The 16,602-nt window shown below is 45.3% G+C and overlaps 3 protein-coding genes across 3 annotated transcripts in view; 2 read left to right on the top strand and 1 right to left on the bottom strand.

Moving 5' to 3' along the window:
• Positions 1–1,778: 1,778 nt before the first annotated feature.
• Positions 1,779–16,602, bottom strand: part of T265_08398 (hypothetical protein) — a gene marked incomplete at both ends in the record, with an annotated part of 80,381 nt that continues 65,557 nt past the window's right edge. Inside the window, 5 exons of the mRNA XM_009174192.1 lie at positions 1,779–2,412; positions 4,274–4,503; positions 9,542–9,796; positions 12,205–12,381; positions 14,459–14,766. Coding sequence (XP_009172456.1) covers positions 2,334–2,412; positions 4,274–4,503; positions 9,542–9,796; positions 12,205–12,381; positions 14,459–14,766 — 1,049 coding nt within the window. The remainder of the gene's footprint in view (positions 2,413–4,273; positions 4,504–9,541; positions 9,797–12,204; positions 12,382–14,458; positions 14,767–16,602) is intronic.
• T265_08397 (hypothetical protein) lies at positions 8,185–8,625 on the top strand (the record flags this gene model as incomplete). The annotated part of the gene is made up of 1 exon (XM_009174191.1): positions 8,185–8,625. One exon carries the CDS (start codon positions 8,185–8,187, stop codon positions 8,623–8,625), a length of 441 nt encoding a protein of 146 aa, XP_009172455.1.
• The window catches only part of T265_08396 (hypothetical protein), a gene marked incomplete at both ends in the record, with an annotated part of 18,446 nt that continues 17,057 nt past the window's right edge, over positions 15,214–16,602 (top strand). Inside the window, one exon of the mRNA XM_009174190.1 lies at positions 15,214–15,310. Within this exon, the coding sequence (XP_009172454.1) occupies positions 15,214–15,310 (97 nt within the window). The remainder of the gene's footprint in view (positions 15,311–16,602) is intronic.

Here is a 16,602-nt window from a genome sequence, read left to right as displayed (position 1 = left end):
AAAGAGATCACGAAGAGTTTGGGTGTTGTTGGTGTTGTGCGACTTCCAGGATGGGGTCCTCGTGACCCCGTCTGTGCTTGGCTGGAGACGTTGCAAGAAATGGAGGCTAATCGATGTCAGTGGCGTTCGTGCTGTCAGTTTCTTTCAAGATTGTCGGATTGAGCAGTTGGTGGTGTAGGCATCTCATAATGCTTGACATAGACTAGCACTAGGTCCCCTCCCTCACCCACTCTTTTTCTTTTCTCTTCACTGTAGGGCTTTTAATACAATTATATATATATATATAACTTTATGGTTGTACGGCAGTGCCAACACTGATGTTGCTGTCTTTGATGATGATGACGGTGTGGACTAATCACCCTGCTATTAGCCACGGCGGGTGATCAATGTAGGAGTACTGTGTTGTACTGGGTGCACAAAAATTCAGTTTTTCTTTTCTCGGCGTTGAAAGTAAAACCTACGAAAGGCAGTGCCAGGTTGTCTGGTCACCGCACCAATACCCACGTTAGGAATCAGCAGTACGACGTGCGAATCGTCATTAGAGTCATCCGTTATTATGGTCAACGAAAATCCTGAAAAGTGCAAGCTAGCAGACTACGACCAATTTCATGATGAAGGTCAAACTCAGATTTTATTACCCTATGAGGTCTGCAATATGGAGAGTTCAAAGTCAAAACTCAGTGCAATGTAAGATGTCATAATCCGACAGTTAGTTGCCGTAGGGAACATTTTTCACGAGTTTTTATAGTCAACTGACTGTTGGCCACGTGCAGTTATTTAGGCCTCTCATTGTACACACACGCCGAAGGCGCCTGACTGTGAGCTGATCTCAGGAACACCACCAATCAGAAGACATGGTCGCAGAGCTGGATCCAACCATATAAAGATTAGCTATAATGGTGGTTTTCTTAACTTGGATTTAGTTGTCCGACAAATTTGGAACACACGAAGATGAGGAAAATCCCTCAGTTGACTGCGAGAGACAATCTCCACGGATCGGCTTCCACATTGTGAAACGAGAAATAAGCAAAATCGATAAAATACGATTAAATCCAGTCTGCCGGACAGCTGGCTTGGTTCGTCGAAACATAGGAAAAGAAATTCTTTGCAACTTGAGTCACAACGGCGGGTAGCTCGTCGTTTGGAAGTAAGTATATTAGCAATATTAGACTAGAAGGTTGCGACTGATTAAAATTTTATGTTGGTTAACGCTCAATTCCTTTTTTTTACGCACCAAGCCATTCGACAAGAAATTGACGGGATCCATAGTGCTCAATCAAATAAGATGGCTCTCTCGAAAGATTCTATTACCCTTTTTAAATTGTGTAGGACACACTGACGGGACCTACATGAGGCAATAAAAGATTCTGCAGAATCGTGATAGACTTGGAGACAGAAAAAGTGGACGAATGAGAGGACCAGGGACGCCAGAGCAATCATTTCTCTTAGTTCAAAAAAGTATCCACATTCCGAGATACGTCAATTTCTGCACTTTGACCGGAAGGCCCTCTCAGCCTCTGAGTACACGGAGAACTCTGCTGTCTAGTTGAAAATGGCCATGAATCTGGCTATGTGTTGAGATTTCGAATATCCTACTTTGAATGTGAGTGGATGGGTAACAGCCACTGGTGCATCGAAAACGTTATTCGAAATTCTACGAAAACCACATTGCAAGGCAAGACAAAGACCAATAACCCCCAGAATTGTCTGAAAAACCAGACTATGGATCCGACCCCAGCAATAAATGAAAATTCAAGTTAATCATATTTGTCCTAAGTGTTGTAGCACGTAAGCAAGAGGAATCATTCAGAGGGAGGAGATTATGAAAGTCAATACAATTGACAATGCATGCGTGAGTTTAGCTCACGGACGATGCCTCGAAGGCGCGCATGTGGGTGGAATAAGCCTTCTTTCAATCAAACGAGAGCAATAACGCGGAATAAAATCGGAAGGGACAAATTGGCGGTGTGTTGCGGACGGGGATGGAACGTCAAGGTAGGCGGCAAAGCCGGAAGCTCCAGTAATCCAGTATGTGTCGAATAAAGGCAGACTCATTATCCGTAGTTAATTGGGATTTATGTACACAGCTAGGCCGATGATTAGGGGTTAGCGATGATGCTGAACCCAGATGATATTGTACGCACAGAAGGCAGGTACAGCAGTAAGGTGTCAAAATCTACATAAGGCAAGGAAAGCACATTGATTTGGTGACTGTTGGCATCGGATGATTCAGATGCAGCTAGTCACGCGACGACAGTGCTGTCCGAGACGGAGACAGAGCATACTAGGAGTTTCCTTCGTGTATGAGTGTATGTATAGGTGTAGGCATCCGATTAAAACAGATCAGTGATTGACTGAGTTTTGCTGAGGTGGAAATCGATCGAATGATCGACCACCAGGACTAGGCGCGATCTGAAACAGAAGAAGAGCACTGAGCATAGAAAATTTATTATTGGCGATAGTGGATAAGTCAAAAATCCAAAAATCAACTTAAACTCACAAATAAGCCATTCGCTCATTGAGATTAGGAAAAACCAAAACAAGAAACCGAACTAGAAGAAAACGAACCAAAAGGACCAACCACAGAGATCCAGAGGACTCTGAAAGCATTCAGATAGCTGGGATTCAGGTAAAGGAGGACCACCAGAAGGAACCAGTGAAGCGATTACAACCGAATCGTCCTGACTGGTTGAACTCGTGTCCTCGCTTAGTACGCTCGGAGTTCGAGCGAACGACGTGGTGGGTGGAGTCAGAAAGGCTGATGATAAAGTATTGGTGGCCGGAGATCTGGGTGAAAGTAAGGACTGACCAAGGGTAGTAGGTAGGCCGGATGTCTTTTCTTCGTTCACAGCCGAAGTGGTGCACGTGTCTTGCGGAGCGGTAACCTACAGTTGGTGATGTGGGATGTGAATTCAGGTAGACGGACAGAGAACTTCCGTTGGCTTTTCACACATTTTGAACACCGAATCTCAAATTACCCGGGCATATTGAACGAACATGATGTAACGGCCAAAATCACGTGTGCAGCATCCTTCCAGACCTAAGACATGATGAGCTCGAAATGGCTCAGTAGTTGAGGCGCCAATTTACTAATCGGAAGGTTTGAGGTTCGAACTCGACCTCTGCATCTCGAATGCTCCTGTCTAGGTTTGGGAAACCTGGCATCATCTCGGTCCTCGTGCCTTTTTCGGGTGGCATGGCAGCTTGGAACCGAAATGGTACTACAACCGAACCAGCCTTTCTAACGGCGTCATCACAAGGAACTTTGCATTCCACTGTGGGAAGATGTAACATGTAAACGTCCAGAAAAAGTGTATTCGTACTATCACGTGGCTACCTGCATTCTGGACGTCAGCTGGGCCAGTTGGGAGGTATAAAATAGTTTAAAAAAACAATAAAAAAAACACGACAAAAACCAAGTGTTATGATAAAATATTCTAGCCAGACAAAGAGTAGCGGGCTCCCAATCTAGGTACAGTCGTACCGCGAAGTAGTCTGCATCACAGTATGAAGGCAACATGTCCACATTTATCAGGACAGCGCTGTTGTCTTATCCACGTGAGCTGGGTTAGAAAAAGCCGCACACTCCGATTGTCCAACGACTGACATTGACCACCGGTGAATTATCTAATGCGTCGAAAGGGAAACAAGTCCTTACCATGAGTTCGATTCGATTCCGAACTATCTAGTGCGGGAACCTCAACTAGTGGTCTGTCGAGTGGTGCTCATCTTTCTTTTCTGTTTGTGTCTTTATTCCCCAAACAACAGACGGCTAAGAGATAAAAGCAAGAACTGGTAATCAATATGAGGGGCTCGAAAGAGTGCGAGAACTAGAAGCAACATGAATCCGTGAAAATGGTGAAGAATGTCAAATGTTGGAAGACATCATTTGAACGTGTCTATCTGTCATTGCCTGTTCCAAAGCCTGAAATGTAGACGACTGGGCTACTGACCCTATGTCCATAACAGCAGTTGGATGTTTGATAGAGATAGCCTTAAGGAACAAGCACGGTCTGTAGAAAACGAGGAATGTTCGGTTTACGTGAAAATTGTTAATGGGTAATGGTAATGAGTCGGATGCGCTCTAAGGCCAGGTGGTCGGTGTAGTCACTTCATATGCACGATACTGGGTAGGATGGAGGAATGGTCATCGTACAAGGGTAATGAACGCCAATTAATGAAGCAGTTTACTCAACTCAACGGAAGAAACAGGAGGATAAACTGAGTGAAACTTGCCTGATGGGGCGGAGAGCTAGACATATTCGAAAGAAACTGGCGCTTTGCATCACTGTACGCGGCGATGGAATGCAAGTCGTGAGACATTTCATCAAGGTGATCCACAGTAGATCCAGCCAAATGACCGCCGACCGCCGGCTGACCCAGCACAGTTACGGAAACGGGACCATCGTTATCAGTTGGTGAACTGGGTTTGCTCGGAAGAACAAAATCCACACTTCCATCACATACAACCAAATTGAGGGTGGGACCGGCTTTGCGAAACACCTGGGAAACGGAGTGGAACAGAGATGAATACGAAGTATACGGGAACTAATCGACAGTATGGAACGCATAATATACACTTTGTTTACTGAAAGGCGAAGAAACAGCTGACCGCAGCGTCAGCACAGTCCAGGAAATTTTTCTTGACCTCCCGAATGTCTTCTGCTAAAACCCTTCTTCACGACCCAGCGAATGTTGTCACCAGGGGATCCCTCAGTGTTTGCAGAAACTTTCACAGAAATCATCGCGAATGGTGTGCAACTGGTTAGTTTCCATGCCTGTTTCAGTATAGTTGCTCGAAACAATGGCACACACATAAGTTGGTTTGGTAAGCCCTGACGATCCACGCGCACCTCTTACAAAGTTGCTGACGATAAAGCCAGGGACAAATTCACCAGTGAGCTGGCCAAAGTTCCAGCGCGTCCACCTGGAGCTGTTACTTTTGAGGCCCAATCGAAGTAGCCGGTCGCAAATCTGATGTCTTGTGATTCTCCTGCGTTTACAATGATCAGGGCCTCTGTAGATTCCTTGCCATGTCAGCGGAAGGAGGCACGATGGCTGGGATACTATCAGGTTGCCCAAGCCTAGATATGAGCAATCCAGATGCTACGGTTGGGTTCGAACCAACAGCCTTCCAGTCCGTAAGCTGGCGCCTTAACCACTGAGCTTTCTTGATCCCTGAATAACGGACCCCAGTGATGACCATCAACACTGATTCGGGCGCAACCGTTCCACGAGGAGTACGTTGGTGTAGGTGTCTATGGTGTTGGAGAGAGTAACAGTGCTTGACATCTCGCAGGCAATTGAACGCCAATGGCATACTGATCTCCCCTCCAAAATATCGATGTGTGGCCCGTACTCAAGGATAGCCAGTTGCAGTGGACACCTTTAACGGACTGATTCATCAGTGTGTATACATGGACATGTTTTCACCGTTCACAAAATCGGCGGAAGAGTTCCGGGGACTAGTCGAATCCATTTCCAACCAAAGATCTTTGTTGCGTAGTTTTCGGCCGTATTTGCCATCGACACTACTGTTCACCAGGTCATGTCTCATCCAATGCACTCTGCTTTTTTATTTTAAACGAGTGTGCATAAACAACTGGTACTGAGGATCTTCCAAGAATTCGCCAAATTTCACCACTTTTTTCTAGGTTCGCGGACTTTATCGACCCAGACTGCAGTCCCGCCTCTTCTCCATAATTTGAATTTGGAAGTTTCATCAACTACCCTTGGTTTAGTTACGTCAAACAGGCTACTGTGTGTTCCTCGTCCGTCCAAATTCTAGCCCCTACAAGTACCAAAATCACGTTGGGTAAGAATACTGCTGACATTTCGGATCGGGTCTGTTCCAACTACCTGTCAGCCACCGACCGTATCATTTGCCTTACTACTCAACAACCTCTTTCTCCTAATTTATTGTTACTAGTACACAGTCCTCAACATCAGTTGTTTTCACTAACCTCCCCTTTCTTCTGAACGACTACTCTCTGGAGCCTTAAAAGATTACCACCTTACAACCCCAGACTATTGAAAAGTTGAACTAACACATTCCCACGGAAGCCCCCGTGAATTGTCTTTTGTATACATAACAGTTGTGAAGTACACCTGCCGGGGTCCGACCATTGGACCCTGCGTCTGTGAACGGCTTAATATGGAACAAGCTGATGATACCTCAATAGATAGTATTAATGTAGAACTAACGAGTGTACCACGAAATTGGTCAGTTCTTTCACAAATTGGTTGGTCCTTCTCACAAACGTGTGACAAATACAGATTGACAAAATGATCGCGCAGTACCTCGACGCATTGCCTGATTAAGTTTGGCAACGAATCGATCGATGTTCCTGTGAGAGGCGGGACCGCTTGGGTTGTTGAGGGGGTACGAGTATCGAACAATCACGACGGGGTTTCGAAAATTCAACATAAAAATCGAAGCACTGTGAGAAATATAAACACTATAATCTAGGCCCTTCTGTTGGGAACGTTCAGTAAACTAGATCTGTTAGGATACACGCCTGACAACTAACCGACCGACCTATCCACTCAGATTCGAACGTTACACACCATGAATTTCGATCCTATAACATTAAAAACTGAAGAATAGTGCGCACGGTGGTTTGCAGATTTTTTGGATGGAAGGTAGGAGATAGTAAAGCGAACACGATGTTCACAAAATAACGTACTGGGGAGGTGCATACAAACACACACATACACGAAGTAGACGCGAATAAGTGTGTTCTGTGGTACCACAAACGCGAAAATTTAGTTAGCCATCCTTGAGTGAAACAAATGATTGACGTCCATTGCATTTTTGAGGAAGGAGAGTCCGAGTAGTGAAGATTTCGGGATTAGCAATACGGTTTCTCAAAATGCCACCACTGATGGCACCCAGCAGTGCATGCAACTGATAAAAGACGTACACACGGCCGCATTGTAGAGAAGTAGAAAAAAAATTCAGTCGGACCATTTTCGGTCCGCTAAAAATTAACGCGCCTCGGAAGAGCATCAGGTAAGAGATTTAGCCACCACAGCGGTAAATAGATGTTTCGTCCGAGCATTGCGTACGCCATTGCACGACCATACGGCAAAGCGTTTTTCATGATTGCTGAACCGCTGAAGACCACTCTGCTCGTTGTCTCGCATGTGTGAAAGCAGCCATCGAATACCAGAAACGGATTAGTGAGTAATAATTACACACAATGTTCTACTCACCTCTGGAGACAGCTCAGACACACTTCTAAACTTTGGTAACCTGTCAGTGCTTTAGGCATGTGTATGAGCGAGGAAGTGAAAGGAAGTTACAGCCGAATGACTTGATTTGTGGGCTAGAAATTGAAAAAGGGGACAATTTTCTTTCAGTCGATAACTCCCAGTATAACATGAGTGTCGCATGTTAGCGTATTACAACCTAGGACTACCCCAGTAAACTCCAGAGACTCAAATACCAGATGAGTCTGACAAACACAGTATCTGGCACTCTAAGTTGTGGGCAAACACATATAGGAGAACTCGAAGGTCAGACCTATGAGTTAGGGCAGCGGTCTCCTAGCTATGGCTTGGAGACTGAATCTATCGGAAAGGAGTATGACTAAAGAATTACACTAGATGACCTGAACGAACGACGAACTGATCAGTGAGCCGAGTTCAAATAATTGGACGACTGGCCCTCTGCATTGGTTGGTGTACACTAGATGGTTTGTCACAAGACCCGAGGACGATTGGGCATTTCGGCGTCCGCATGAATTGTGCATCACATCACACACACACACACACAAGCGGAGATCAAGCGATATGTGATTCAGATTATGCCCTCATTAACGTCCTCACGCAATAAGTGATGCAGGCCATTCGCTTTTCGCGCCCTATAAAATCTCAAGTGGCCCTGCCATGGAACACATAATTGCATCACATCACACACACACACAAGCGGAGATCAAGCGATATGTGATTCAGATTATGCCCTCATTAACGTCCTCACGCAATAAGTGATGCAGGCCATTCGCTTTTCGCGCCCTATAAAATCTCAAGTGGACCTGCCATGGAACACATAATGGAGTCCGTTTCGGATTTGCAGATGAAGCTGGTTTTAACAAAAGACTAAATATAAGGTTAACGGAAACACAGGGAGCTTCAGAAAGAAGGAAACCATTCGTGAGCTGTCGAAAAACTTTCAGTAAACCTATGAGTAGCGTGTTCCGTCAAAGAACCATATTCGATTTGCAACGGCGACGGAGAAAGAAATATCCGTTTTACTGCCTGGAAGACCCTGATTTACAACGCGTCCTACATCGAGATGCGTTTTGTGGAAAGAAGGTGGGTGTCTGTTTTGTTCACAGTATATTCTTCCATACCTATACGTTCTGTCCCGAACCGTTTGAACATTATTCTGAAGAGACTGGTTCAGATCCATGTGACTCGGTCTTGTGTTACAATGTGGACCGCTGTCATAGAAATCTGGAGATACCTGAATTAGAGATTCTGATTGAGGGCATTAGTCTTGCTGCATTGAGACAAGCTGGAAATGTCATGTCGCACAAAAGCACATGCAGCATCAGCCGGGCTACCCCTCTTGACAGTTCTTCGCATGCGTCTACTTCACTGCCGGCTGGATCGCAGCAGTAGAACTATTCAAACTGCTTTTTTTCTGAACGCACCGCAAACCCTAGGCCTAGTAGTGTGAAGTTATCGGATGGATGGGAACCAACAGGCGATTTGTCGGTTGACGCACACAGGATTTACGGTACAAAAGGACATTGGGGAAAGTAGTCCATAAAGTCACAACGACAAAACCATATATGATTGGAAGATACATAAGCGTGTATTGTGCGGATTCGCAGTGACGATAATATGAAAGGGTCGACAATTACTTAAGTCACCAGAGTGACAAGCGTGGCTGGCGATATGATTGATTCAGGGTCATGGAAACCACATAGGTTGCGGGTGTTCGTGGGCCTGTAGATTCGTGGTTGGAAAAGAACCAACGAGAAATGGTGTGAATCAATCGAGTAATGTTGATTTGGTTTGTGCACTCAAAAATAAAACTCTACTCAAGAGTTGCCGTCTTCTGGTGCGCCTCATAGATGCTGTCACCGTGAGTATTGAAGACGCTGCACAAATGGTGTCAGTTACGAAATCACTGCACTGCCCATCTGGTAGGCAAACAAAATGGAAGCTAGGCAGGGTCGATGATAGGCACGCACGCATGACATCGCCCGCAAACATGTCGAAGGAATGAGGAACAGTTTTGTTGAAAATTAGGACGACAAAGCAGTAAGGATCCCAGTGAATTGCAGGTGATCACACTAGTCTTGCCGAAGAAAGATCATTTCAGTGAAGGGATATGCACGACCCTCTCAGGAAGAATATGCCACAGGTCGTGACGACGGAGCGGTTGCTGGAAAACGCGAATTAGTTAAAATGTCCGAGAGGTCTGAACAACCAGATATTGAGTTCCGGCCTGGCTTTAGACCACAGCGCAACTTATTAATATAGTGGTATAAAACAGATACAAAACTGAGGGTTTGACACATAAGCTCACTTCTAACGCATCAGCTAATGTATTTCCCATCATCCAATGTCCGTTTACTTCAAGCAGACGATCCCCGGGCTTCAAACGACCGTCGCGACCGACCGCACCGTCAGGAGAGATCCAGGTCACGAAAATACTGCCGTTGTTGGACAAGGAGGAGGAAAGTTGAGCGTTACGAGACGAGTCTTCCTCAGTGACCGGAGGCACACCGCCAGCAATTCGCAAACCAAATCGTTCCCCTACACGCCGGCTGATTGATAAGCGCTGTGAAGGGCGGAAAAACCGAAAAATCCACATGGATAGTGATGAGATCAGGGACAAAAAGACTCATCTCAAACCATAAATTGATTCGGACGCTTACGACGAATGGTTGTTCTTAGGAACGGATACGAAAGGTGGGATGATAGAAGGGTGTCTGATCTGAAACATTGTGCTGTGGATGAACGCACGAGGAAGAAAATGGTGAGAAAACTGGTGGTAGTGGATCTGATTAAACAAACTAACTTGCAGTTAGGTAAGATGTACCAGTTACGTGAATGAAAGCAATGTAGAATTATTCAGGCCTCAGGAGGAAGTTCTCTGATCGATAGGCATGCGGAGCGGTTCAGCGACAGGACAGAAAGAGTCCCCACCTTTTCCATCGACTCATTGGTCTACAGGATAGCTTGTAGTACAATTCCCCCCGGAGCGAATGTCCCAATAGTCTGATTTATTTGGCTGCGGAGGGTTGAAATCGTCCCAGGACACAGTAATTGTGGTGTATATTCCCAACACCCAGCACTACTGTATACAGCAGGTGCGTTCAGAGTCCTAATAGGCTTAAGATACGTTTCCATCATTTTTCGGCCGCAAGGGATAATTCACTATGATCGCAGCCAACCATTACGCGAATAGCTTATGCGGACGTTCTTTAACACGCATTAAGTACTAGTCACCTGTAGGAAGAACACAATGCCTTCATATTCGCATAGCACGAAAAAACAACGTAACCAACGGATCACTACATAATACGGTCATTCACTAGGTGGTCGCTCGATGCTTTTTACTCGGATGCCCCACGTTGGTTTCCATGACACTGTTGAACCCCATCGTAACGTCGAAGAAGTAGCTCATTGTTGGGCTCTGAAAAGAACGTTCGTAAACTACGAAAGCGATAGCTACAAAGTTATTTGACCTCTCTTTGGAGCAGCCAGAGGCGGGCGAAGGGTTTAAGATTCACTAACCAACTGATCTCAACAAACCAAGAAACTGGTAAGACGGTGTCTGCGTTTTAGACAGAGGCCATTCTATATTTCATTTCAAACGTTTATTGTTAGTATTGTGTTGGTCGCCAAGGGAAAAGATACTATAGGCCGTCAACTGTTGCGCTTCCCCGGGATTACACGAGCAATCGAATCCGCTTTCTCTGCCTCTAACAACTGCGGGGTGCAACTGATCTCGAAAATCCATACCCAAACACCGAGTACATATGTAAAAAAAGCCGTTCCGTGGTCGGATTCTTATCTCACGTAGCAGGTGGCTCAAGAGCTTAGAGTGCGAATTTACTGACCGAAAGGTCCGTGGTTCGAACCCGACCTCTGCCTCTCGACCTCCCTGTCTAGGCTTGGGCAGTATCCCAGTCCTCGCGCAACCTTCGGGTGGCATGGCAGGTAGGGTGCTACAGCTGAGCGAGTGTTATGTAGCAGAATGAATTAGGTATGTGCGACGTATACGGTGCCTCCACAAGATTGGAAGGGATCGAATCTAGATGACAAAGGCTTCAGTGATTGAGGTGACCGGAAAATCTACTGAGTTTCGCAGTTGTAGTATAATACNATGTATGAATTTCGAACAAAAGTATGGATACCAGTTGCGTACGTGATTTCGTTCCTCACTACCCCCTGTCATTATGATCTGTGATTCGTCCACTGGGTGTGTGTCAGTCAAATCGAATGTACTGTCGTATCAAGGTATTGCATGCAAACGGTGCACGCTCAGACACTCACCATGATATCCGTCTCATCATTCGACAGATAAGGCTGCATATGTATAAGCATACAAATCAGAAACACATTTACGGAATCGGATGAGGCGTGTGAAGTATGACTAACTACAAAAGCGCCATTGGTTTCGGTTCGAGTATCCAATCACTGCCTGGATAAGTTGTGAGCATCCCAGGTAGCCAGGACCCTTCCGGTCAAGTGATAGCCTGTCCGTCTCAACTTTCTTTCGACCCGATTCCGATGCGACAAACAAGGTCTATCTGCGTGAACAGCTCTCGGGTATGCGTAACATGATCCGACCGGCGTCACTAGTTTAGTCGTACCAAACAGTCGATCGAGTACCGATCACTTGCCACCACGCGTGTCCAAAGGTGTGAAAATAGCGAAATTAAGTAATCATCTCTCCTTTTTTCGCGTTTACCGACATGACAACATCACGATGCTGCGGTAAGCATGAAGGAAGGCAGAGAAAGCATTTTTTCAACTCTAGCACCTTGTCAGTAATAGTGGCAGCAGAAGCGACACAACTACCTACGCATGTAGGCTTCGTCATCAGTCCCATGAGGTTCAACGAAATCACAAGATCAGATGGTAAGCAGTTTGCATTCTAGAGGTCTCCGGCGAATCCTGCCTCCGTTCATACTACATAGGAAAGCAGAGAAAGAGCAAACCTTGGGGTGAAGGACTTACCCGAAGACCTGGCGGAGTTGGATCGCGCCGAACTTCCAATTTTAACTCCTTAGTGGTTTGTATCAGGGCGCGCACAGCCTTATCATGCGTAGCATGACGAAGGTCGATATCGTTGACTCGAAGAATTCTGTCACCGACACGAAGTCCCGTATGTTGGGCTGCTCCGTCCGTCGAAATCTAAAATGAGATGACGCCAGTTACGTGTTGCATGTGACGTGAATGGCCATATATTCCCTTCCGGCCACCAGCTAATACCAACAGCCGAGGCAAATGATTTGGAGACGATGGCAGTGGCACAGATCTAACAGATTTTTATCCATGGATTTGAACTTAGAAATCTGTATGCACCCTCGTGGTGGAGCCTGTTGTTGGAAATAATCAGCCGTGTGTAGTCCATGAGGCCTGAAAAGGGCTTCGAAATTGAGGATTCCACCTTTGAGCTAGATAAAGCTGATTAACCATGGGATGATTATACACCCTTCAGGAACCACGGATACCAAATTTCGGTAGTCAACCATACCATATCTTTGACCTGGTATCGATGGGCGTCGAAGCAGAGAAATCCAAAATTCAGAACCAGAGATTGCAATGCATATGGAAATGCTACTTGCATTCAGTGGACAGTAGGGTGATGGCAACTACGATACGAGGGAAATGGATGGGGAAGGAGATGCAACAGCTTCAGACTCCGAAACGCCCAACCTGCGATATTCATAAGACCCGAATCCATTTTATGGAGCCCAACCAGCATGTTGGATGTCCTGAGCAGTGAAATTCAATAACTCAAAGCTATAACAACCCGATAGTAAATAGTTATTATTCAAACAATCTCTTGGAAGCTTGGTCTTGAATTAGTCGGCCTGAAAGCAATTCTAGGCAACAATTTCCACGAGCTCCGCGAAAAATATCACTAAGCAGACCGATGGGGATATTTCGTCAGTGCATGGGGCTGGGATTGTCCATGGACAGAACAAAATCGGACTTGGCACAATGCAACCATGAATACTTCTCTCATTATGGAACATTTCACATACGGTAAACTAAGCGCCACACACGAACGGTAATCACGTGTAGAACAGGTAAGTGACTCGTATCAGGTGGTTATCCACTAATGGGATCATTCACCAGTCAGAATGGTTGGAGAGTTTGATCGATGTGCATACATATTACCTTTGTTGGGAAGATTGTTCCGCGATTTCGGTAACCAAGACGACCAGCTAGTCGGATAATGAACAAGATGTGTGGCGGAAACCCTAAGCAACCAAGCCACGATGTCTCCAAATCTTCACTTGCTTTATTCCTGAATACACGGGTTCATTTTACACGAGTCAAGTATCGTCAAACGTGTTGAACAAAAATAACCAATGCCATAGAAGCAACTTGTCGTGCATGACGTCAAAAGTCAGTTTCACTCTCAATAAAACAGCAGCATAACTTTGAAGTGCTTCCTTCCCCATGCGAGACCGTGTCTCTTCAGGGTTTCGGGAAACTGCAATCAGTAGATGGATCAAATCTCGTCTCTCCCGGCAGTGCACACTCCGGGTGTTTGAGGCGCTGTAATTGAACGAGCGACGTGGAAGCGCCAAGAAGACGAACTCCATAGTTTAACTACCCATGGAAAACTTGCTTGAAACTCTATTTCACCTGATTTATCGAGCAGAAATGGCAAACAGAACGAGGAAATAACGGATCATGTACGATTGGGAACCGTGCGACAGCATGACAGAGTACAGATGGCTGACAAACGCAAGAAACTATCCAAAAGTCTTCTCATAACTACTAGGGTCCTTCAGGACAACTCTTCCTTCCAGTTCTACTTTGTTAGCGGTAAGAACAAACCCCAGAAGATGATAAATCTAAGACTCGAAATGCTGTCTGGATAAAGGTTACTGAAGTGGAACCACGTGTATAATGTCGTATAATGATAATCAGTAGCACAATTTAACCTAAACGGAATGTCCGAAGTAGTAGCTTCTTTCAAGTTGTTCATTTGTTTACAAAACCTGAAGAAAAAGACGTGTATAGGAAAGGTGGGGGAACAGGTTATGTCCTTCATGAAGGTGGAGTTCTTGGTTTACGGACCAGCAATGTACATCATGACTTCGAACTAATCGACACACAATTCATCGGTACGTCAAACACAAATCAACAGCTTAAATAATATTCGAGGGTAGGTTACTAAAGTCGACGGTGAAAAGGAATGTAATGGAGGTAGACTAGATTTTTATCGCATTAAAGACCGTCTGTTAATTACCTTCGAGATGAAGACTCCTGGTTCTTTATCCGCAAAGGGCAAGCAGTTAATATCTGATCCACCGTAGATGGCCAGTCCCAGAGGTCCACCATTCGATCGGATAGTAACTTGGTCCACAGCATATCCGTTTTCTGTTCTTAACCGAACTGGCTGTTGTTCCGCTACACTACCAGAAGGTAATGGGTTGTTAGTGAAACCTGGTGTCGCACCAAGCCAGGATTCCTTTGTTTTCGGGGACGGGTGGGAGGTATTCACCGTGCTCAAATAGCTGGACCTCTCTTGCCCCAACGAACACACATGACCGTTCGCTGTAAGCGAAAAACAAGGACATTTAGAAAGAAAGAATGTTAACAAGCCATAACGGAAAGTTAAGAAAACTTGTTTATCGCATAGAACTGCGCGAAAGAGAAGCTCAAGAAACCACTAGAAACTCCGTTTCTATAATTCAGTAAGACCGAATCTCGTACCCAAAAATTTCAATCATAAGGTGTGCAGTGAAAATAGGGGGTGATAGGAAGAGGGCCACATAATGAAATCAGTGGTTTAAAATGTTTGTTGGCGTAACTTTGTCCCATTTTTCCCACGAAGTCGGAATCGGAGGATTACTCAGTGGTTGTTGTTGTTGTAATCAACACGCTCCGCGAGGTGTGCGATTGGACCATTCAATCGGCCTGATCAACCTTTGGTGTACCCTTCCAGAGCTTTCCACCCAGAAAGACTACGAGTATGGACAGCTTGACAAATCGTGAAGTTGAATGCGAGCAATTTACAATTCCGAGGGATCCGACCAGAGTATAGCAATGGCGGTGCACATAAGCAACTGTCCAGGGCGCACATTGGCCTCCAGAGAAGGTAGGTAACAGTAGAGTAAGATAACGCAAGTGGGTGTGGTTAGGTGGAAGCTTGCCATAGATCTGTACGTCATGAAGGGTGTCTAGTGCTTTGAGGATAGGCAACACTTTGTCTAGGATGTCTCTGATACCACAATGGCATCCAGAACCTCGACTAATGGATTGCACCAGAACAATCCAGGTGGACTTCGGCTCATTGAAAACTTAACGTTTTCAAAAGCTGATCGAAGTAGGGTGCAATGGTACACAAAGAATTGAATTACCCGACAAAATCTTGGTGTGCCACCAAGACAGTGACAGTGTGCTCTCCATCAAAGTGGATCCCAACAGTAGATCGGAGTGAAAACATCTTATCTTTATCTTTGAACAAAGGTACCTTGCTGATGATGAACGAGACGCCAGTGGGTAAAAGTATAGTCCAAGCGTTTAAACTGAATCACATCAAGGGGCATTGCCAGTTGTCGAAACAAAGGCCGCTTATAGTCAGGATGAAATGACCATTTTGTGAGCCCTCTAGTGAAACGGTATGAAATAAGCTGACTGAAAAAGAGGGACTAGTTTAGCCTCCCTCCTCCCGGGGGGGAGTAAGAAAGCAACAACATGCAACGCGGGAGGGCAAGGACGAAACAGACCGATATTCACGAAACCAGAAACAGTGACAACGGGCAGCTCGCATAAAACAATGGATATAATTCAAACCTGGTAGACCTGTCAAGTAAAGGGATTGATTCACACACACACACACACACACACAAAAAGAAGCCCGTTTTTCCAATCAGAAATACCGATAAAAGTAATACCTACGTGCTCGCTCTGTTAAACACACACACCACACACACAAAGAAGCCCGTTTTTCCAATCAGAAATACCGATAAAAGTAATACCTACGTGCTCATTGTGTTAACAAATAACGCAAAGGGCAGATAAACTCTATCAAACAGAGATATATTAGTAGGCGGTACCCAATAGAATTTCCGGAAAAGGTAACCCACTTCTGAGTTACGGATCATCAATTAATAGATGCAGTTCCTCAAAATATGCCGCTGGAACCAATACACTTTCCCTAGTCAGTCTGCAACAGTGACGTGACATTCACCAACCAACTTCTGAAACAGGTACTTCACTTGACTGTTTCGTTTGAACTTTGTCATCTACTCGGTCTAGTTGGCATCCCGATCTCAAGATACTCGGGAAGTGCTGCGCAAGAGGTCAAGTCACCAGAGTGATGTCACAAAATATCAATTCAACTGACTGTTGAAGGTTTATTCGTAGAAACGAGCAAAAGGGTACCAG

Source organism: Opisthorchis viverrini (assembly GCF_000715545.1).
Source record: "Opisthorchis viverrini unplaced genomic scaffold opera_v5_216, whole genome shotgun sequence".
Taxonomy (NCBI): Eukaryota; Metazoa; Platyhelminthes; class Trematoda; order Opisthorchiida; family Opisthorchiidae; genus Opisthorchis; species Opisthorchis viverrini.
Note: the sequence above shows the minus strand (reverse complement) of the source record. Positions and strands in the feature narration are given on the sequence as shown.